The sequence below is a fragment of the Cinclus cinclus genome, chromosome 1, assembly GCF_963662255.1.
Source record: "Cinclus cinclus chromosome 1, bCinCin1.1, whole genome shotgun sequence".
NCBI classification, from domain to species: Eukaryota; Metazoa; Chordata; class Aves; order Passeriformes; family Cinclidae; genus Cinclus; species Cinclus cinclus.
Genome location: NC_085046.1, coordinates 93,225,985 through 93,248,019, shown reverse-complemented (window position 1 = coordinate 93,248,019; position 22,035 = coordinate 93,225,985). Strand labels below are relative to the sequence as shown.

General features: G+C 37.4%; 1 protein-coding gene across 1 annotated transcript; it reads right to left on the bottom strand.

Annotated features, from left to right (window-relative positions):
* Nucleotides 1-3,839: 3,839 nt before the first annotated feature.
* Nucleotides 3,840-21,046, bottom strand: MBP (myelin basic protein). The gene is made up of 5 exons (XM_062500674.1): nt 20,848-21,046; nt 8,625-8,732; nt 8,123-8,158; nt 6,425-6,547; nt 3,840-3,962 (listed from the first exon to the last, which is right to left on the bottom strand). The coding sequence occupies exons 1-5, from the start codon at nt 21,016-21,018 to the stop codon at nt 3,906-3,908; spliced, it is 495 nt and encodes a 164-aa protein (XP_062356658.1). The 5' UTR covers nt 21,019-21,046; the 3' UTR covers nt 3,840-3,905.
* Between the last annotated feature and the right edge of the window lie 989 nt (nt 21,047-22,035).

Below are 22,035 nucleotides of genomic sequence, written 5' to 3'. Positions count from 1 at the left end.
TATATGTGTGCTTATATATGTGTATATATATATATATATATATATATATATATTTAAAGTTTATGAGCCTCTGTGTGGCTGATCAGTATATTTTGTAAATATTAATCCCAGTTGTAAGGAGTTAATCTGTTTGGTTGCCACAAGTACTTCTAGATCAGTGGTGGATATGTTGTACTATTATACAGACCTGGACTTAAATTTACGTTCTAAAGGATAATTGTTCTCAGATCCAAAAATGCCCTTTTCTGTAAATATTGTCTATACTCTGTCTATGATACAAACTACTTATTTCAGATTGCTGAAGCAAGAAATCGCTGTTGGTTTTGATAGGGCATCTCTTAATTCTTTTGTTAACTGTTCAGCATATGTATATAAGTAATATAGTTGGTGATATGAAAATAACACTTTTGTTATGTGGAATATTTAATTGAAAAACATGCTAAATAATATTACTTTTTTTCCAAATTCTGTTTTGTGTATTTTTTAAGCATATGATTCTGGATTCTAGGAGATTGGAAAAATTGTTTACAGAAGTGCGTGTTTGAATGTTAGATGTAAAGAATAAAGTCCTTCCATCAGTGCCTTCTCTTCCAGGCAGCCTGTGAGTGTTTCAGCTGTTTAAGAAAGACAGTATATTTACAGTTGTCTGGCTTCATGGCATAACATGCAGTTTATGTGTAATAATATAGCAAAATGTGCTGTGTTGCATGTACCATGTATGAATTTTTTTCCCTGTTGTTTCAGGGAATACTGTATAAATGCACAGAGGGCTTGGAACTAGGTTGTCTTTAAGGTCCCTTTCAACCCAGACCATTTAATGATTCTTGGTACACACAACCTAAAAGCTGATCTCATGAGTAAAAAGATGGCATTTTTAAAGGGTCACTTCTCAAAGTGTTATGCTTTGGTTAGAGGCAGTGAGTCTTGTAGCAAGTCTTGGAAGTGTTAAATAAACAGTGTGAGTTATGGAGTCAGCTGACATTTTTCCTGAATTCAGTTTGCTAATCCTCCAGCACCTGGAAATCCTGTCAGCTACAGTAGTAGACTATGTTATGAGATTTCTTTTTAATGTTGTTTGATATGCTTCCCTGCATCCTCTTCCCCGTGAACTTGAGGTGTCTTGACAGAGGTTTTTATAGCCTTGGTAAGATTGAGTTGGAGCTTTTCAGAGCAGTATATGTGTTGATGTTCAGAACAAATACAGACAGGGTAACCAATATGTTGATGTTTTCAAAAGCAGTGTGAAAGCAGATGCATTATTTAAGGAAGAAGGAGAGTGCTTGACAAGTGCTTGAAGTTCCACATTGTATAGTGGGTAAGTGAACAGTGCTTGGGACAGCCTCTGTTCTTTCTGGTTTAATGCAGTAGTGAGCTTGTGCCAGTCTTGGGGTTTTTGGTTTGTGCCTGCTCACAGTTATGATTTGGTTTATGTCTGTTCCTTCAGTACATTAAATGGTGCAGTCCTGGTATTGGTTGGGCATTCCTGTTTCAGGAAAAATCCTTTCTGTGCAAATCAAATGGCCATTTAAACTGCTGGTTTTCATCAAAACTACTAGTGTGTAACTAAAATAATAAATTTCAGGCTAAGTGTTAATCTCTTTTCATGTTGGAAAAACAATGCTTTCAAGTACTACACCTATTTCTCTAAAGGAAGTAAATCCAAAAAAGCCACTAACCCTCTGGAAAACATGACTGAAGGGAAAGAAGACTGATAAAGGCAAGGAAGAAGTTTTGGTTAAATTCTGTTACTCTGAAGCGCAGTATTTTGAAAGATGTGGGTTTTTTACCTTAAATATTCTTTCACATTCTTGAAGGCTTTTTGCACCACAGTTGTTCATGAGGGGGGGGCTGGTTTTTATTGCCTGTTCAGAGACATTTTATGCCTTGCAATATCCTTCTGGCCAGTACCTCTCACTCTGTAGGCACTGGCATTCCATAAATCTTATGTCCTATTGTCAGCCTTCTGGGCCATGCAATGTCACTAGAAGCCTGTGTGCAGGGTCCCAAAGTGTTATTGTGTCATTTTCTAGTATCTGAACATTATTCATAAACTCTGGGGGGGAAGGGGGGTGGTGGGGGCAATAAACCAAACAGACCTATATATAGGGTATACATAAGGAGATATATATCCTCTTCCTTTGTAAAAAACAAAACTGGCCCAAGTTTCATTTCAAGTTGATTACTTTATTTCAATAGTGTCTGTTTTTAAAAGCTGTGTTCCTATAAGAACAATATATGTTCAAATTAAATCAACTATTACGTTGCAGAGTATACATCTGAATGAAGCTACAATAGAAAAATACACATAGCAACCAACAAAGGTAATAGATGTAATATGTGTGTGTATGCTTAATCATTTTGGCAGTTTTGTTTTCTTTAGTCTCTATGTATTTTCTATCATCTCATTTTCCATTGCTTCATATTAATGGACACTGATTTAAACCTACAATAGATTTAGATGTGAAATGCAATTAAAATATATATTTATAGATAACTTTTACTGGGCACTTATCAGGAATGCTGTTTCAACCTAGGAAGCACTAACTGTAATCTACAGTGCATAGGCTAAAACTAAAAGAATAAAATAATTAATCACACTTAGATGACAGTTTGAAGAAATGTTAAGTTTAAGTAATAAAACAGTGCAATTCAGAAGAGCCTTTTACTTCCCTAAGTGTGGCTGGAAATAACATCTCCACACTTTCATTTTAGTAATTTCTGAACAATTCATATCTAAATCTAACTGAGCTATAATTTATTTCTATGAGGCAACTACAATACAACAGTTAAATGTTCACAGTAGTTTACTATGAGTTTGCTTTGGTGCACTGCCCTTAACAGGCATCCAGGTCTTACTCAGGCAAAAGATGAGCCAATCAAACACAACACTGCTGCAACTCTAGTGTGAGATGTGCAGGACTATCTGAGATACCAGTACTGAAGGGCTTTCTTTCAGAAATTAGACTTTTTTTTTTGTTTGTTTATATGCATATTTACTTACTGTACTGCAAAGTTAATGCTGTTGCAACAGAGTTTATGTGAAGCACCAGTGACATCCAGTGGTCACGTGTGCAGTCTTAGATGTTTCTCTGGGAATATCCCTTGTTTTGTAACATTAGTCTAACTCAAATTTAAAATCCTCTTTCTCTCCCTCATCTGCTCTTTATTCTAATGGTTTGGATGCAATAAGCAATTCATGGCATGGAAAGAATGTCCTTATTGCTATTGCTCCACATCGTATTGATTCTTCAACATCTGCCCCCTCCCACACTTCACATACCTTGAACTCCCTAGATTTGATAAACCTTTCCATGACTGCCTAATCCTGTTATGAAAATAAATTATTCTGTGAGTGAGAGAAGGAAGATTAAAACAAAACAAACAAACAAAAAAAAAAAACAAAACAAAAAGAAAATTTGGATAAACAGTCCTCACAACTTCTGCACATGTTGGTTTTTTTGTTGTTGTTGTTGTTTTAACAGCAGTGTCTCAAAAATTCATTAACAGCAGTGCTCAGTATCAAAGACATTATAGCTCTTTATTTGTAATTCTGATGTTCACTGAAACGAAACCAGAGGAGTTGAGCTTAAATTAGGTGCTTGGGAGAAATAAAGGGAGTCCAGCATACAGTTAGGGCATCCTGAAGAAGAATGGGTAAAGGCACAGATCTTGTTACTTTACATAAAATAAGGAAAACATCTAGCAAAGCTACTTTTTGTGTTCCTTTCATTCAACTGTTGCTCAGGGATTGCCAATAGAAGTTTGTATCATCTACTGCATGCAGAACCTAATTGGCATTAAGTAATGGATTGCATCTATCTAGGTAATTGTGGCAGCTGTTACTAATTTTAAGGCAGTTATATTATGAAGCAGAGTACATGATCCTTGGATATCATCTTGGAGCTTCAGCGCCTAGCAATGGGGGAACCAGACCGCGATCCAGGTCGGGACCCAGAGCCTCCCTGTGGAGGGAAGAACAGAGTTGCATTAATTAGAAATGAATATATGTTTGGGGCTGTGCATTGAAGGACAGCCATCTGTTCTAAGTACAACAACACTTTAAATACTATCTAATTAATGAAAATAGCCTGCAGTTGCCTCTACTATATCACTAAATATTTACTGGGATTTTCACTTCAAAAAGAAGATTGATTTTCATTGATTTTCACATAGGATTAACTTACTCTCATTAAATTTTTCACAGAGGACTAGACAGTCTCTCATTAATTACTTTTAAGTGCATGTTCTTATTCAGGCCTTCCTAGTGAAAACAATTCATTTCCTTGAACAGCACTGAAAATTTCATTTTTATGAACCCTGTGTATGTAGTGTGTATATACTTTAGATAACAAAACAAAATATCAAAAGCTTGCATGTAAGATGGAATAGTTTCACATCGGTAGTTTCAGTCTGCAGTAAATTCTCAGTTTTAAATCAACATGAGGCTTGTATGGAAAGCTTAGATGCAGATACAGGAGAAAACTAAGAAAAAATAAAAGGGCTGAAACCTGCCCTATTCTTAGAAATAATAAGAAAATGTCAAACTGTGAAGAAAAAGCTTTGACAATTCATAAATCTGCACTTGAGAAAAGAATCAGTTTTATAGCAAAGATGATCCAAGCTGAAATGTTGACGTTTCATTTTTTGGAATTTGAGATTAGGCTAACTTGGTATCTTGTCCTTTAGTTTTAGCAACTCTTCTGTAGGCAAATCTTGAAAAATGTACTTAAGATCACAGTTGTGAGATGATGGGGTGATTCTTAGTGTAATCAGGTGATGACTGAACTGTTTACTTGAAAAAAGAAAGTGTACTTTGAGACTTCATTTTCTTCATTTATATTCTCTTCATCTTTCAGTGCTGCCTCCCTAGTTTTACAGAAGTGTTAAAGGAAAATTCTAATTCATTAGGTAATTGGTTTTTTTTCTTTTGAAGTTATCTTAAAGAATGGATGACTTTTTTTTTATATTACAAGACTGTAAAACTATATTAAAAATAGTAATTAATGCCTCCTGCTGTAAACAATGGGTCTAAATCAAATGGACCAGAATAAAATTTGTATCAAAGTTCCAGAAATTATAATGGCTGGGAAAAGGTTATCTAAAAAGTAAAACTGGTGTATGTATCTCACATATACACATACATATGCATATACATATACATGTTACAGTCGCTGTGATGAGTATGCAAAAAAGAGAATGTTAAATTTCATGAGACATCATTAATGTATATTTTCAGATGTTGAAATGATGAAAATTTACAGATAGTACCTGAACTCCACTAAAACTACCAAGTGCACATGAAATTATGTGAAAATAAGACTTAAAATGTGTTTTATTTCTACCTGGGGCTCTGAAGAGATCATTCCTTTTCTTAAATTGCAACATAAGAATACCAAGTTTTTGTGCTGTCATTTGGTGCTGCATATATTTGGAAAACAACTGTATAATGGGAGATATAAATCCTAAACTGTTTAAGAGAAAAAAATATGTGGTCTTCTGTAAATGAAAAAGCACTGTTACATCTCCTGTTGCAGAGGGGAATAGTAAGAGTCTGAAATGATCAGCTCTGCTAAGGATCTTAGACCTTCTGACTTGAAATGACTGCTGATGGTATCTTCATGTGCAAATAGTGCTCTGGGTGATTTGTAACAAGTGGATTCACTGCCATCATTACCTTTGAGGGAAAATACAGTTTTCCTTAATGTATCTGCCAGTGGATATATAGTGTACTTTTCACGTCTGTTTCCTGATATAGAATGTAAAAAATTCTCACAACTGACCTTTTTTTTCCTGTTCTGTTTTCATTTATTGCATGTGTTGTGCCTGTGCTGTGCCTTGAAATGGGGAATTGAACCAGACTACAGATAATCTGACCAAATGTTTATTTCTAATAGGACAGTTTTCTAATTTGCCCCACTTTTTGGTTTTGTAACTTGTGATACTGACATATTCTAGGGGTTCTCCCACCTGGGGTGGGAATAAGCAGGGACTGCTGGAGTTCTTAATGCACTAAATATGTGTCCAGCACTGCCCTGTACTGCCCTTTTGCAGTTTATCAGTTCTCTTTCATTTTCACTATCCTAAATAATTTAGTAGCAATGAGCTGTGTAATTTCATTTGTCTTCTGTGTTCCAGATCATTTTTGCATTCAGTAACAACACTGATCCTGGTGCAGGTCTTTGTGGGACATTGTGGACTTGCCTTCTTTCCTGATGGTCACTAAGTGTGTGCTTTTACCTTTGTTTCCTATCATGTAAGTAGTCCCTAAGCCACAAAATAACCTTCTGGTTTATCCATGCAAATCTAATTCCATCAGAAGCTTTAAGGAAATATGGTTGTTTCAAATATGTCAGGTTCTGGAGAGGTTTGGCTTTTGATTTTCCCAGTTCAATTTTCTTGTACATAAAGTTTAATTGTACTTTACCAGTTTAAAGATTCTGGAAAGAGTGCCCTGGCCCTCATGATAGGATCCCTTGTGTCCCTTGTGAGCAGATTTATGCTCGTAGAATTTTCCACTTCCATATCCCGGCTTGTGTGTTTCACCACCCTGCAAAGAAAGATTTTCATGTGTATTGCAAATTGTCACATTCAAATTATCATATGCACAATGTAGTCTTTATTTGTGATCACTGAAATGTAATACTCAAGTGAGGAATTTGGAGGTTGTTGCAATAAAAAAATCTTCTACGTAATAAACAAGGCTGAAGGAAAATATTAGGAAATTTTCTGAATAGATTCAAATCTGAGGGAAGCATCAATCTGTAAAAAATGAATTAATATTCAAAAATTAAATACTCAGCGCATTAGCCTGTGTGATAAAACTTAAAATGTTTTAATTTAGTGAGTTTTAAGATGTCAAACACATCAGCTAATATGTGGTGTTCTGATAGTGAAAGAAATGTTTAATAGCTTGAAGGCTTTGATATTTTGTCTTAAAATGCCAGTAATTTACATGCCATCTCATATAAAATCAAACCTGTGGTAGAGAAGTTGAATTTAATTAGTTGTGAGAGAACTGTGGGAAGATCTGCTTAGGCAGATCAGTTGTAACTGACAGGAACAGTGGGACAAAATACTGAGGTTAGTGACAGCATTAGTTTTTCAGATTTCACTGTGTAAAAGCAGTTGCAAAACTGGAATAAGCACCTATCTTGTCCCAGCCCTCCCTCCCATTTTTGTCCATCTCAGGAGAAGAAAAATGCAGCAGATGGGTCTTCCAGGAGCCTTTAAGGGAAGAGAGCTTTGCCATGCAGTGGATTTTGCTCCCTTTGCGCTGAAGCAAAAGAAATTATTGCTGCAAGGGCTGTCAAATTGCAGGATAAGAGCAAGCAACACAATTACCCTCTTAAAGTGCTGTGGAAGGAAGAAGGAAAGTGGAACAGGAAAAGCAAAATGGCAAATTCGAGACAAAACAAAATTATCACGTTGCTGCAACAGCTTGAGGCAATGGAGCAAGATATGCTTTGGCCTGGTAAATAAAAGGGCTGTTACCAAAAGCACATTTGTCACCTACCCAGCTAAATCTGGTGAGGGATAATCCTCTTCCCTGTACGTGCAAGAAATAGAAACAATGACATGATGATCACTATGGAACACAGCATCTGGGTCTGCCATACACAGCAGAATATGAATAGATAGCCAAGATTATGAAATAATAGCCAGGTAATGAGGCAGGCAGGAGTTGAGAACATAAGTCTGTACAGTCATTTCGTGAAGCAAAAAATGGCAAAATTGCTTATTGTAATTGCTAGAACTGACTTCACTAGCCATGGTTTGTCAGTATTATGTACTTCAAAAGCCAGCTGAGTTGAGTAAATGGAAGGACAGCTTCTGGTTGGTGAGGCTTGTTTGAAAGCATTATCAATTGTTAGTTCATTAAAAAAAGAATCACACCATAAATTGAATATAAAAATCCCTGCAATTGGCTTCAATTAGTCATGCAGGAAGTCAGGAAGTGTTTGAGGAAGAGAACCATGGCTTTTATGTCTTAGGCTCTTGCTTTAAATTGTTCCCAGTGATACCTGTAGATTTTACTTAGTGCCATTAGGGACAGTGAATTAGACTCGCAGATGAATTAGTGTGTATTAGCCTGTAAATGCCTTGAGTCCCTGAAACTGCTTACCTTTGCTTGCATTGGGGGAGGTGTACGGGGTGAGACCTAAAAACCAACACAAGAGAATTGTCAAACAAAGGCAAATTGAACGTCAGAAATCATCAGGCCTTTTGAACGTTATCTATGAGCTAAAAATTGTAATTGCATTGAGAAGCTTCTCTGCTGTCTTAAGCTTGCCTGGAATACACTGTATTTATGTCTGTCTTCAAACAGTAATAATTCCTGAATATTGCCAGTAGTAAAGACACAGGGACAAAACCTGTCTATAGTCAAGCTGTATAACTGACATTTGACTATGCTAATGGAGGTTTGCATGCTTTTTTTGGTAGCGTTTCAGTATTGTTTGTCTTCTAGGTAAAAATTATTTTTGTATGTCAACGGCATAATGAGCTCAAAAGGCACAGTATAATTTGAGGCTCAAAATAAAGGGTAATGATTGGGGAGTATTTGTTTACTGATGGATTCTAAAGAAAATACTTAATTTTGGTGCATAAGAGGAGGGGAGACTTACAATGTTCTTGAAGAAGTGGACTACAGGGTTGTCATCAATGGGCCGGCCATGCTGAGATCTTGGGGGCATGGACCCGACGTGGTGGCTGACCCTGGCTGCATGTATGTCCTGAAAAGCAGAACAGGCACGTTGCCCAGTCAGCTGGGAAGGACAGCTTAGCAGCCATGGCATGAAGAATCATTTTCAGGAGTGAAGACAGGAGGAATATGCTTTGGAAATTGACAGAGATTGCCCCCTACAGTTGTCAGTGCTGTGAAATGGCAAATACACAGTATGTATGTGCACATATGCTGTGCATATAAATGGATGCACGTGTTCTTAATGTTACAGCCCAGTGTGGAACTAAGCCTCTTATTGGAAAGTTCAGGTAAAAGAAACTTTATAATTTTCCTTAAATAGGAAATTTTTCTTAACTAGAATCATAGACTGTGATTTTAGAAAATAAACCAAAGTGGAAAAAATCTTAAAATTGTTGGATCATTCTGCATGGGAAAGCAGGTATAGATTGTATATCATTTTTAGTTCCCAAGGACTTTGTAGCCACTCATGAGCTGCAAGAGCAATGTTTTTTTTAGAATGAGGGAATCAAGTGTGGCTGACAATTTCTATTTCAGTAGGGCTTTCTATTTTCAGTAGGGCTTCCTAAGCAATAGTCCAAATGAAGTCAGATACGTGGTTTATGACATCGATTTCCATTGGAAAAAAAACTCCAGTGCAGAGAGGTTTGGCTGGTTTTTATCACAGTTGGTCTTTCCCGTGCTGATGATATGTGGACACTTAACTGTTTTAAAAGAAGGAAAATCTAAATTTTGGATCTGTGAGATCTCCATGGTGTCAGGCAGTCAGTCATGCTTATATTTCTGCAGCAGTTTCTATTTGGTTGCTACTTCCAGTGTTGCCAGAATAGCCTCTGCTGCCCTGATTAGGAAGAGAGAGCCAGTAGTGTTTCAATACATTACTTCAGCCATGGTATTGTCTTGTTAATCTATATTCAAATCACCTTTTGAAACCTGCTGACTGCTTTGTCCTTAGGATAAATACCATGGTGTCGCAGTTCTGATGGGCTGTGGATTGCCATGGGAATGGAGAGATATCGGGATAATAAGGTTTTAGAATCTAGCTAGTGTTGAGTTCCTTGATTTTGGCTTCTGACCAATCATTAGGTGCTAATAACTTGGCTTATTGGAAAGGTTATTGAGCTATAAATACAAAGTTTCTTCTGCCTGCAGTGCCAAATGTCATCACTAGCTTTGATTGTCTCCCATTTTAATGGGTATGAAGCAGAAGCAAATCAGAAGTAATTTTTAATCACTGTTCTGGGTGAGTTTCCTGGTGTTTAAAATTGAGTGCCTTCCATTCATATTGTCATCAGCAGACTTCATCTGTCTTCAGAACCTTGGATGTTATTCTTTATTTGTGACAGGTAATTTACATGTTTTCCCTTAATTCATTGTTGAAAATACTCTTTCACCTCTAGTTCGTTCTTTCTATTTTTGGACTCCTAGGGACAGAAAACAAATTCCAGTCGTGTTTTTCAGAGACTGCTTATGTTTATGTAATAATTGATATCTATAGGTGTTAAAAGGTAAGTTCTAATGGATTGAAATTAAAAGAGAAAATAAATCTGATTTATAATGCTATGATGAGCTACTGAGATGGTGTGATGTAAGTGGGCTTTTTGGAATTAACTCAGTTTAACCATGTGTTTCATTAATACATTCATATCATCACTATTCACCTTTAAATATGTTTTAGGTGCTTGGCTTTAAATAGTATTCGTGTTAAACCTAATAGGAATAGAGAAGAGCAACTGTGTTTTAGGAAAGGTTGTCATTTACTTCTTATTTCTTTGTGTTACTGGTTGCTTTTGCCCAGGGACTGCAGTTTTCCTCACACCTCTCACAGTGTTGTTAGAATTTCGGTCTTGAGAGTATTGCCAATAAAAGGCATCCTTGCCTTCCATATCTACATATTCTGAAATGTACTTGCCAGGAATTCACTTGCCAAGTGTGAATTCAGAGCCCTTGGGTATTGGTGGTGAAGTTTAAAATGGAGCCCTGTGCCCTTAAAGTTTAAACATACAATAATTCTTCAGTAACTGAACAGAAGAACACTCAGCTTTTCCTGTTCCCAGTTAACATTAATGAAATACTTCACCTCAGTTAAGGATCTCAACTAAGTCAACTCTGCTGCACATTCAAAAGAGCCAAAATGAACCCTAAAGCTGAATGATCGTAATAAAAAAAAGATTTGCCAGTACTGGAAATCTGAGCAGTAACTGGGAGATCTGATGACAAAAAACATAGTCTGCAACTTCACTGTGAAATCAGTAGTTTTAAGGATTAATAATCTAAGTAAGAATTCTAAAAAATATACATAAAATACCCATAGTTATCCTGTAAGGGGAGTGATTTTTTTTTTTTTAACACTTTGTGGTTCTTTCTGGTGATGCACAGGAAAGTAGCATTGTTTTACTGTGTCACCTACCTTGGTATGGTGGTATGTTGGCCACTAAGACAAAAGAAAAAAAAAAAAGAGAGCAACTGTGAATGCAGTGCAAAGAAAACATGCAGGTATTTTAAGTCTCAACATTAGCTATACATTGGAATTACATTCCCTGTGTTAGCCATGTACTTTCACATCAGACTAATCACATTTACTGGCACAACCTGTATTAGTACCTTGTAAGAGCTGTTAATAAAAAAAAAATTATAATTGCCATGTCTCTAACAATATGGGCTCCATTTGGGGTTTTAGTGCAAGGTTATTACATTTCCAATTGACCTGAAGATACCCAAATGTGTGTGTGTGTATGTATATATATATATGTGTATACATACATACATACATACATACATATATATATATATATATATATGCATGCTTTTCAACAGCTGGCCCTGGGTATAAAATGGATAAAAACTACAGTTAAGCAGTTACAAGTTTTTTTGGTTTTTTTTTTCAGTCTTGAAATCCCATGAAATCCATCCCTGACTTTGCTTGCTATAAATGGGATATGTCAGATCTTGCAACTCAGATGCAATAGGGGGGGACTTTTAAATGCATATTATAATCTCTCATCCTCCACAAGAGGATTGCTTATAGCTGAAGATTCCATATGCATGTAAATAGCTCCAATTCATTATTGGTCTGAGATATGCATTTGTGGCAATAACAGTATTAAATACTTTTGGAGTACACAAATTTACAGCTTTTTACAGTTCCTTTAGGAATCACTATTGAGTGCTTTTGTTGCCTACTTTAGGATGAGAGATGAAAATCTCAAATACATCCTATGTTGTTTCTCTACTGACAAAATCCATGCATATGAAATATGGAAATAGCTGATTTAAAATGCAGTCAGACCAGGTAAAAACCAGTCAGACCAGGTTGGAAAACAAAGGGTTTTTCACAGGTTCAATGGGTTTCATGGTTTCCAATGTTTTTTTCTTCACAAGATACATAATGAGTTGCTTTGCATGAATTTAAAAGATGAAATACAAAATCCGCGCATTTCAAATTCGCATAGACATGAAAATTGCATTTAGATTGTCTTAGAAAACCAATCTGTTCCATAACCTGTAGGTTGTCCGTAATGCTGTATTGTCCATAATAACCACCCCCACTAAGACATTTGGAACTATAGTGATATACTAAAATTATCCTTTAAGCATTATGTGATGAACACTGTGCTGTTGTGTGGGAAGAAAAAGCTCAAAGTTCAACAGACAATTTGTAAACCACTCAGCTGCTTTTGTGTTAGTTCTTGAAATGGATTCTGAATCCAAACTTTAATGAAATTCCTATACAGGTTCAAACTTAGATAGTCAGTATGGTTTCTGAATATGTATGCCAGAAAGGAATTGAGATGCATCCTTTCTGCAAATAGATATGTTTTTTTAAATTATTTTTATTTCAATAACATGGAAATCTATAATATAGTTTAAGGAGAAATCTGACAGACATTTGAATACAGAAATTGCTTCATTTTGGGATTTGGAGGGGCTTTGTCCATGGGGCTTTGTGTTCCTGGGCATAGCTGACACTTTTGTCAGAACCTTTAAGTGCTGCTACCCCAGCTGTCACCAGGCAGAATACACAGCCCATGTGGGATGTGTTTTTCCATGCTTATTCTAGGAGTAATGTAACTTCTGTGAGCACGTGCTGCTAAATCAGAGCTGTGTTGTGCTGGTCTTGGTTCCATCTTTGTTCACGTACAACCCAGATACCAGTTGGCTCTTGGTGGCAGTGTTTGTCCCAGGCTGTTCATGACTTGCTGATCTGTTACCAAAAGCAATGGGAATGCTGACCTCTTCCCCACTGGCTGATCTGGTGATGGCATTATAATTAATTACCTAATTCAGCAGGCTTTTAAAATCACTTTAGGAAGGATGAGCTACACATCCTTGTAATGGTACTGTTAATTTTTACTAATGTGGAAGTTAAGACAGAAATTTAAATTACTTGCTCAAAGGTATAGAGGAGAATTGGCAGGAAGAGGGATGTAAGATGCAGGAGATTCTGCCTTTCAAGGTTATGCTGAGATCAATATTTGTCTAGAAATAGGTGATGAACAAAAATAGGAACAATTCTTAGCAGAATAACAGGAGTTACAAATGTGGCAGTAAAGAGTAGAGATGACTGAAGAGTAAGAAACACAATGAAGAAGAAGGAAACAATGGAAAACGCTCCCTGATCAAGAGAGGTGCCAATCAATAATCCAGAACCACATTTCTCCATAACTCCATTACCCCTATGTGCCTTGATGATTAATGTTCATAAATTAACAGGTGAAAGAATTACTAGGGAGAAAAGAAGAATGGGGCAGTTTTTCAGGAAAGTTCTGGTTTATGATGGGACTCAAATGAGAAACCAGTGCCATCATACCTTCTGGGCTTTTTCCCTGTGTCCAGTTACTGCATTGCTGTGACACTTGATAAATGGTTTCAGAGGACAACCCAGTGCTTTGACTTGGCTTTTTTGAAGCATTTTTTCCACCCAGCATGAATAATTTTATTCAACTATTCTTCATGATAGTTTATCTGCTTGGACATAGTCCCTGATACATACTCAGTGTTGCGTTATTTTATCAAGTTGGTATCAATGACATAGATTAAACTTTGTTGAAATGATCCATGGTTTGGGTGGGGGATTTTTTTTTTTTTTTTTTTTTTTGAGAATAATCACTCTAGCAAAAAAAAAAAAAACAAAAACTGGCTAGTAGGTATTCTCCAGGTAGCTTCTGCTATCATCAAACTTCACAGCCTTAAAGACTTTACTGTACATGGCCAAGATATGGAAGGCGTCCTGCACTGATATTCACAAGGATCGGTTTCTAATGATCACCTGCGTATTTGGGGGAGATGCATCTGTTTGTTGGTGCTTCTACAGCAAAATAATGTAAGGCTGTCGGTATGGCCATTGATACGAAAGCAGAAATTTATACAGTTTTTAGATGTCCTGTTCCCTAGTATTTTCATATGGTCATGAAGGTAATACAATAACCAAGATGGGAATTATCTGGAAAACAAAGCTATAAATGCCAGGTGTACACTACCACTTTACTGCTGCTAGCCAGAAAAATGTTACTGTAACCTTGATTTCTGGAAATCTCAGATTGCATGCACCCACCCACCCATGAAATATTTGATCAATTTTCATCTTTGAAGGATTGGCCCAATTCTATTTCTTTTCTGCCTTTAATAGGTGAGCAAGTAACAAGCTAAACTCTCATACAGGTTGTTAAAAGCACTGTTGCCTGTCTCAGCATGACCTGTAGAGATAGTGTAATAGCAAGGAGAGTTTACTATTATGAAATATTTAGAAATTGTGTGGTTAATAGCGTATTTCTTTGAAAGAAGTATCACGATGAAATTTTCAGTAATATTGTTAGTATAAAGTGGGGAAGATGGAGCACTCCATACCTGAGGCTTGTACAGATTCCAAGGAACATAAATTGTATGATGTATCAGAAATGGAGAAGTAGATGCATCATGAGCCTTAGCTCTCTTTCCCTTTGCTTATCTTGGGTCTTCTGCAGTAATTTGTGCTTTACCAAGAGTTTTAAATTGATTGGTAAAAAATTCAGTAAAATCACCTGAAAATGGCAGTGGATGATTTCTTGTGCAGCTCAGAAATAAAACCAAGTAACTTTGGAGTGTAATGTGTAATTGAACACATCTAACTGGAGACCATTTCAGGAACATGGTGAGATATTTTGCATCAGTACAAAAGGTGGAAGCTAGCAATTGTCACTAATGCTATGTGATGACCGAGGTACAAAACAAGGTCAGGGAAAAAAGGTAGTAACTTTTGCTCTGGTTTTCTATCGGGCAGCATCTACCATATTGTAATCTGAAAACAGCTGGAGTACAGTCATTGATTTTGGTGTTCTAAGATGGAATATGCTAAGGATAATGCAGTTCTTCATTTGCAAGGAATGCGATAGAAAAAAACAATATAGCAGATTTTAGTATAAAGCAATTTCTTATCAAAACTAGTTCATCTGCAGAGAAGTAAACAGATGAAATTGTTCTTGGGCAGAGAAAATCCTTGTGCTAAATTTTTAATAGCTCTGTTTGACCATCTGTATGTACAGGCCTGGCCCTTGCACTTCTTTAAACAAACACCCCCCTCTGATATATGGTTTTAAAATAAAATCCAGACCTTTCTGTCAGGTGGGCTGTGGGGCTGTGCAGGTGAACAAGAGAGGAATGGCGGAGAACAGCTGAGACTAGCTCCCACAGAAAGATCCCAAAGCTGCCATCACTGCCCATCCCATCGCTGCCTCTCCAGCAGCTCTGCCATCAGTCTCAGGCCCAGGCAAACGGCACCACAAGCTTTGAACTTCACCATGTTCAAAAGAATTCTTGGAGCTCTTCTGTAGAACTTACATGCTCTTCTGCATGCAACTTACACATACGACTGTTATTATTATATCGTATTAGTGGATAGAAGACTCTAGAAATAGTCAAGCAAAGACTGAACTGAAAGATCCTGTTAGAAGTTTAATGAAAGGGGAAAGACTTTTGCTGTAGAGTGATTAGAAACAGAGATCTTTTAAAATGCTTCAGTTGATTAATTTGTTTTTTAGCCTGAACCTGTTACTAATACATTTCTGAATGTACAAGGCACCATATAAAAAAATAGTAAAAGCAGTGAAGCACACAGGCATTCTCCCCAGTCATGATCTCCTCTTTGACTTGTAATACAAATCAGAAAGCCCCAAATTCTTTGTCCCATTTCTGAATAAACCTTACCGTGCAGCTGATGTCAGGTGAACACAAAGCATCACTAATACTTTACCAAAATGTAGTGCTTGCACTTTGAAGTACCATTTGAAGAGCATTTAACCTCTTCCAATTCCCAAATTCCTCTAGTACCTTGTAATAATTACTTCAAGCAGTAACATCCTTGAAAATGCAAGTTCCAGTGCATTAAACAGTGTGTTAATTATAAGGCACAAATAACATGCTTATGGTCACACGTGTTAAATGAATACATCAAATCATAATGTTGGCTCCTAGGCCTTTCACTTCTCACTTGGTACACATATGTACTCACCAGTTGATACTTCCTTGTTTTGTACAGGTGATATTTTTTTAAACCAGGCACATCTAAAGTACTTTGAGGTTCTGCCACTGCACAAGCTAAATGAGCTTCAGACCAGCAGTTCTGTTACACTAATTCATTTTTAGGTATTCGTCATTCATTACTACTTGCTACAAACTAGAGGCTCAATTCAGTTCCCATTAAGTGAGAATATCAGCTTCAGGAGTTTTGGTTATTCAAAGCCTACCCCTTCCTTCCAGAAGGAAACCTCTCTATTCTCTTCTGTCCAATGCACTGTTCTAACTGAATTTTGCAGGAGGAGACACAGCCTCTTAGTGAACTAAAAACCTGTCACATACAAGTAGTAGTTTGTTGCAACTTCTGTTAATGGATTAAAGCATTTAAAACAAATTAAATCATTAGTACACTGGGTTTTGTGATGTAAACAGTTTAATGAATACATAAAGCACGTAAAAATCAAAATATTAAAACAGAATTATTGTTACAACCACCATAAACTATATTAAAATCTTTTTACAAGCATACTGCTTGCACAGCAGGTTTTACAAAACAGTGTATCACAAGCAATACCACTCCCTGAAAACTAAGACTTGGAAATTAAAATCACAGTAAGTAATTACTTAAATCACATCATATACTAGTCAGAATAGCATGATTTGACTACTTTCAAATTCTTCATGGTGCTGTAGTATACATTAAAGCTTCCTCAGGAAATGTGAATAGAGTTCAAGTGCAAAAAAAGGAAAAAAAGATTCTGATTAATTTATCCCTCCACGGCATTAGTTAAAACTGTGCTTCCTAAACTTTTTACCTGTGTATGGTTATCATAACCATTTTTGTAGATCCCCACTCTAGCAACTGCTTACCTCAGGAGTGGGTTCAGAACTGCTGATGCAGAAATGGTGATCCCAAACCCTGGTTCTGCTCAAGCTGAGAAGAACTTCAGCCCAGTGCTGCTCCTGCCTTGTATCTGTCTGTAGCATGGGGAAGCCCCATTGCTACCTTCCCTATTTCTTGCACCCAACAAACACAGAAATTGGGAAGGAAATATAGGAGCAAGGCTTCACTCAGGCAACGGGAAACTGTTACAAGATTGCATACAAAACCAAAGCAAAATGTCCAAGAGAAATTGATTTAATCTTTCACTAAGTCTTGTCTCACCTATTGTTTACTGTCACATATTTTGGTTTGTTTGATCTGTGTCACAAGTGTCATTTAAAGTTTAGTATGTTAATGCAAAATGTTAAACCAGGACAGAAAAGTTCTTGTTTCACAATCCAAACTTTAGTAGAAAAAAAATCATAAACAAAAGGATTACAAAAGCATAAACAACTGTATCAAAGGAACAAAATAGCAGTCAGTACATACTGAAGTTGAATACAGGCTCAGAATCTAGGAGGCACAAAGAACATTTGATTGTTTTAACAAACTTGCTTAGACAAATATTCTATAACTATTAGAAAGGAAATAATTGTTATGCTACTCTCTCTTGCATGCTATTTAAAATGTCTGCATCACAGTTTCCTTCTGTCACCATTTTAAATTCTGTTTTAATATGTTTAAATTTGAGCTGTGCACAACAACAGTTTTGTTTCAAATATTCTACCTGAAAAGATTTTCTTAAAAGTACAAAATTCAAGCTGGCTTTGATTGAGTTTCAGCTATCCAAAATCTCAATGGGATTGGGGGAAAAGTGACAAATGAACTTGCTCTCCCTTGGAGGAAAAGGAGTATTTCTATTTTTAACACCTCCCATGAAACTCCCCTGCACTCTTAATTTAATTTCAGAATTGCAGGGCAAGGGAGGACCTGCTCCACATGAGAGAAGGAAGCCATGAAACAGTCCCGGCATTGTTCCTACCCCACCTTTCTAGACACAATGGTGAGTATTATTCATTAATGTACTTCTTAACTATGGGTGCAAGAAGAAAATGCCTCCACAAAGAATTTATAATGTGTTTTGCTTGAATGTCAGCCCTAAATCTGTACAAAGACCAAGTGTTGTCTTTGCATACCAGTGCTTTCTGGTGTGGGAAGTTGAGATGCTCCCACCAAGGCATGGGCTGGCTGAAAAAGGAGGACTGCAAGAAAGGCAGCTGCAGAATTGCTTTGAAATGCTTTGAAATAAATAAAGAAAGAAGTACAAGCAAATAAACAGTGCAGCTATAGGAACCTTTCAAACCTTTGAAATTCATCCCTTAAGGTGCTTTTAGTAGTATCTTATTTTCCAAAGACCTGTTTACTTAGTGGAGTCTGCAAAACTGCCAAGGGACTTCATTCTGTTTCGGCTGGCCCATGAACACCTTCATCATCTATCAGTGATTCTCCATAAAATTCAGCAAATGACAACAATTATTTAGGGTTTAAGCACAAATGAGCCATCTAGATTTCCTCTGTCTACACTTACATAAATAAATGACACCACAAGCCTTTCTTGATACAAGAAACCAAAAGGCATTGTTTCAGAGGCTAAATAAATAAGAGTTGAAATTACTGTCTGTGCCACTTGCTCAATACTTTATACACTGAAGCCCTCTCAGAAGAGAATATCCTATGAATGTTTCCTAGAATGTACATCAATATCATCATTGTGTGGAAAAGTGCTAGAGATGCTTTGGCACTGGAAGTCCTAATATGACTGACTTGTGCCGAAATAATTCAACTTCTCTATGCTTCCAGCTCAGATCTGCAAATCAAGACTCCCTAACACTATAAGTAGTCATTCTTAAGAGGGAAAACATCCCAAACTAACTACTTCTGGTAGGTAAAAAAGGCAGAATTGTCCATAATTCTTTTCTGTTTTGCAGACATTTAAGTTCTTCAAAATAGCATTTTACAGCAGAGATAAAGGAGATGATCGTCTGTCCTCTCATACATAATTACATCAAAATCTCTAGAGAATCGTTGCAATCATGTCACACTAGAGGATAAAATACAGAATTTGTACAGCTTGCAGACATTTTTTAGTCATTACTCCTAAAAACTGAGTTAATTGGTTTGATTTATTGCCAAGCAGGGATGCACATACCTCTGTATATTCTGTATGCAGAATCTTAACTTTTTGGTATTGTCTCCATAGTGTACAGAGAACATTTCATACACTATTTTTCATCAAATAACACAGTACATGAACAAAACAGCAAGAGTTGAGCTGGCCAACCAGGTTCCAGAAAATAGCAGCTGGGAACAGTCTCTGTTATTTGCAGTAACAGTAAGAAAAAAAAAGTTTTCTTCATGCTCACAGCAGCTGCTTGTTGCATTTATGAACATTACACATTGAAACATCACTACAGAAAAACCTGCCTGGCTGCTAAGTCTTTGTCAATAGCATTACAGGCCCCAATTGGTAAAGGTGAGGAAAAAAAGAGAACAAAACACCCAGCTTGCTTAGTACTGGCCACCAAGTGTGAGGAGCTTCTGGTTTTAAGCTTCCAGAGTATTTTTCGTCCAGTGGTCTCTAAAGGGCTATATACATTGTGCTTCCAGGTGTGGAGCTGTGAAGGGCACTGACAGCCATCGCTGTGGACAACCACAGATCAGTTTTACACCTGGACACAGGACAGCTTGTGTTCAGTCCCAGTGCAGCACTGAGAGACAGCACAGGTCACAGGCTGGAACACTGAAGAGACCTCAAAGGTTGTCAATGGATTTTCAAAAATTTGGGCCCAGCCAACTACGAACACTGCTTTTTGTGACGCACAACTTGAGCAGCTACAACAAATTCAGCTAAAATAAATGTTTTACAGCCCTACAGCAGTTCCATACGAATGTTTATGCAGTGTGTGGACACACAAACACAAGACTCCACTTTTCATTTACATGGCAAAAGGTACAGAGAAAACATCTTAAACTTTGCCACTTGAATAACAGTGAACTAATATGTCAGCTGCATAATTTATTGGAGGAGGCAGGTGTCCTGGAGAAGGGAAGAATTTAATTAACAGCCTTTCATCAATGCCTTGTTTTCGAATTCATAGTGTAGAAATGGCTCATTATACAGTTTCTAATATGAAATGCTTGGGATAAATCTCAAATTCTTGTCAGAATAAAGCAGCTGGATTATTTTGTACTTGGGATTCAGGATAATAGCTGTCAAGCCATCTCCCCAGCAATGCTGTCAACTGACCTTAAACATACCCTTGCTCAAGCAGGCTGAGAATTTGGCCACAATTCCTTTGCTAACATCTATTTTCAAGTTTTTGTCTCAGTTAGTGCCAAGACACGTAGAGACTGTCTTGCATTTAGTGCTCTCATCCAGCTCCCTTTTACAAATATTTAAGAGCAACACACAAAAGCAGACTGAAGTCTCTAAATGGCACAGCATAGAAATGCATACAACACACCACATTAAATGTTCATAAAAATTCCTCCCAGTAATATTTCTAGAGCCTCCTGGATTTCTAATACTCATTGTTACTGCCCAGAGCAGCTCCTCTTGTTTCCCAGATATTTGTTTTGTTTTGTTTTTTTGTTGGTGTCATTGTTGTTCCTGTTTTCAGTTAAAGCCAAGCATTATATTACAAGTACCATCCCGCTGGCTAGGTCAACTCTTGCCTTATAGCAGTGAGACCTTTCTTTCAGACCCACCCTTCCTCTTTAATTGTACTGTATTTTGCTGTAGCCTTGCAGTTCTCTACTCCTCAGAGCTCACCTTGCCCGAGCCCCGCCGGGGAACGTGTCTTTCACCTCCAAAGAATCTGCCCAGCGAGTCAAGTAGACCCGAGTCTCTGTGCCGTGGGGATCCATGTCTGGCATGGTCTATAGTGCTCGCAGATGCCAGTTTTGATCCGTGCCGGAAAGAGGAGCGTTTTTGTGAAGCCATCAAATCCGAATTCTCTGAAGCTGCTGCACTGTCCTCTTGGATGGTCTGTAGCTCGTCTGACTCCGAGGGCCGATCTTTGAAGGTGTTGTCTTCTCTTCCTGGGGCATCTCGGGAAAAGAGGCGGATCAAGTGGGGGCGACCAGTCCTGTCAGCTGGGTTGGCCTCAGGCCAGGCATTCTTCGGGTCCGCTGTGCCTTTGGAGTCTGTCACCGCTGGGCTCTTCGTGGAGGTCCCATTGTTCTGGTTCACATCTGCCTCTCCTGCAAACAACAAGGATGAGATATGAATACAGGCCTGTGAAAAACAGCCCTGGAACAATGCTGCTTTCTTTCCCTTGCCTTGAGATGCTCATTTCATACAAAACCCATAATATGTGCAGTTGTAATGAAACTATGTTCTCTTCCAGCCTTAAAGAACATTAAGTTATCTTGGAACTGAAACCAGAATGATGTTCTCACATAAATTTGCAGTAGTTCTAGGTGATTTTTTCATGTTTGTTTTCTTTTTTTAAACACATTTATGAATAGATCGATAGATTACTTGAAGTGTAACTGAAACTAACTTTATTTACATGGAAGGCTTGTGGATGAGAAGGCTTTCTGTGAGTAATCAGAATTCCTGTACTTTCCCTTGAGGACTGCAACTCTTAATTATGCCATCTTTCTCCAAAACGGGGAAAAAAAATAAATAATTACACTGACATTGCAGATCTGTGCCTTCACAAGTGCATGTTCCCTCTCCACAGTGTCAGAGCTTATGGCCTCATTTGGAATCCCTCACTGCAGCTTCAATATAGACCAAACAAGCATAGTGAAAGGAAGGGGCTTTTTGCCCCACTATTGAAATTGTCCTCACTTCAAAAAAGAGCACGAAACTGCAATTTCTGCTTGGCTTCTCATGACAGCTTTTGCCCATGTATGATGATCCTGGCACTCTGGGTACAGTGTTCTGGAACTGATGCTGAAGGCCTAAAGCAAAACTGATTTGTATTTAGTGCTTGTGAGAAGTGACAAAAGC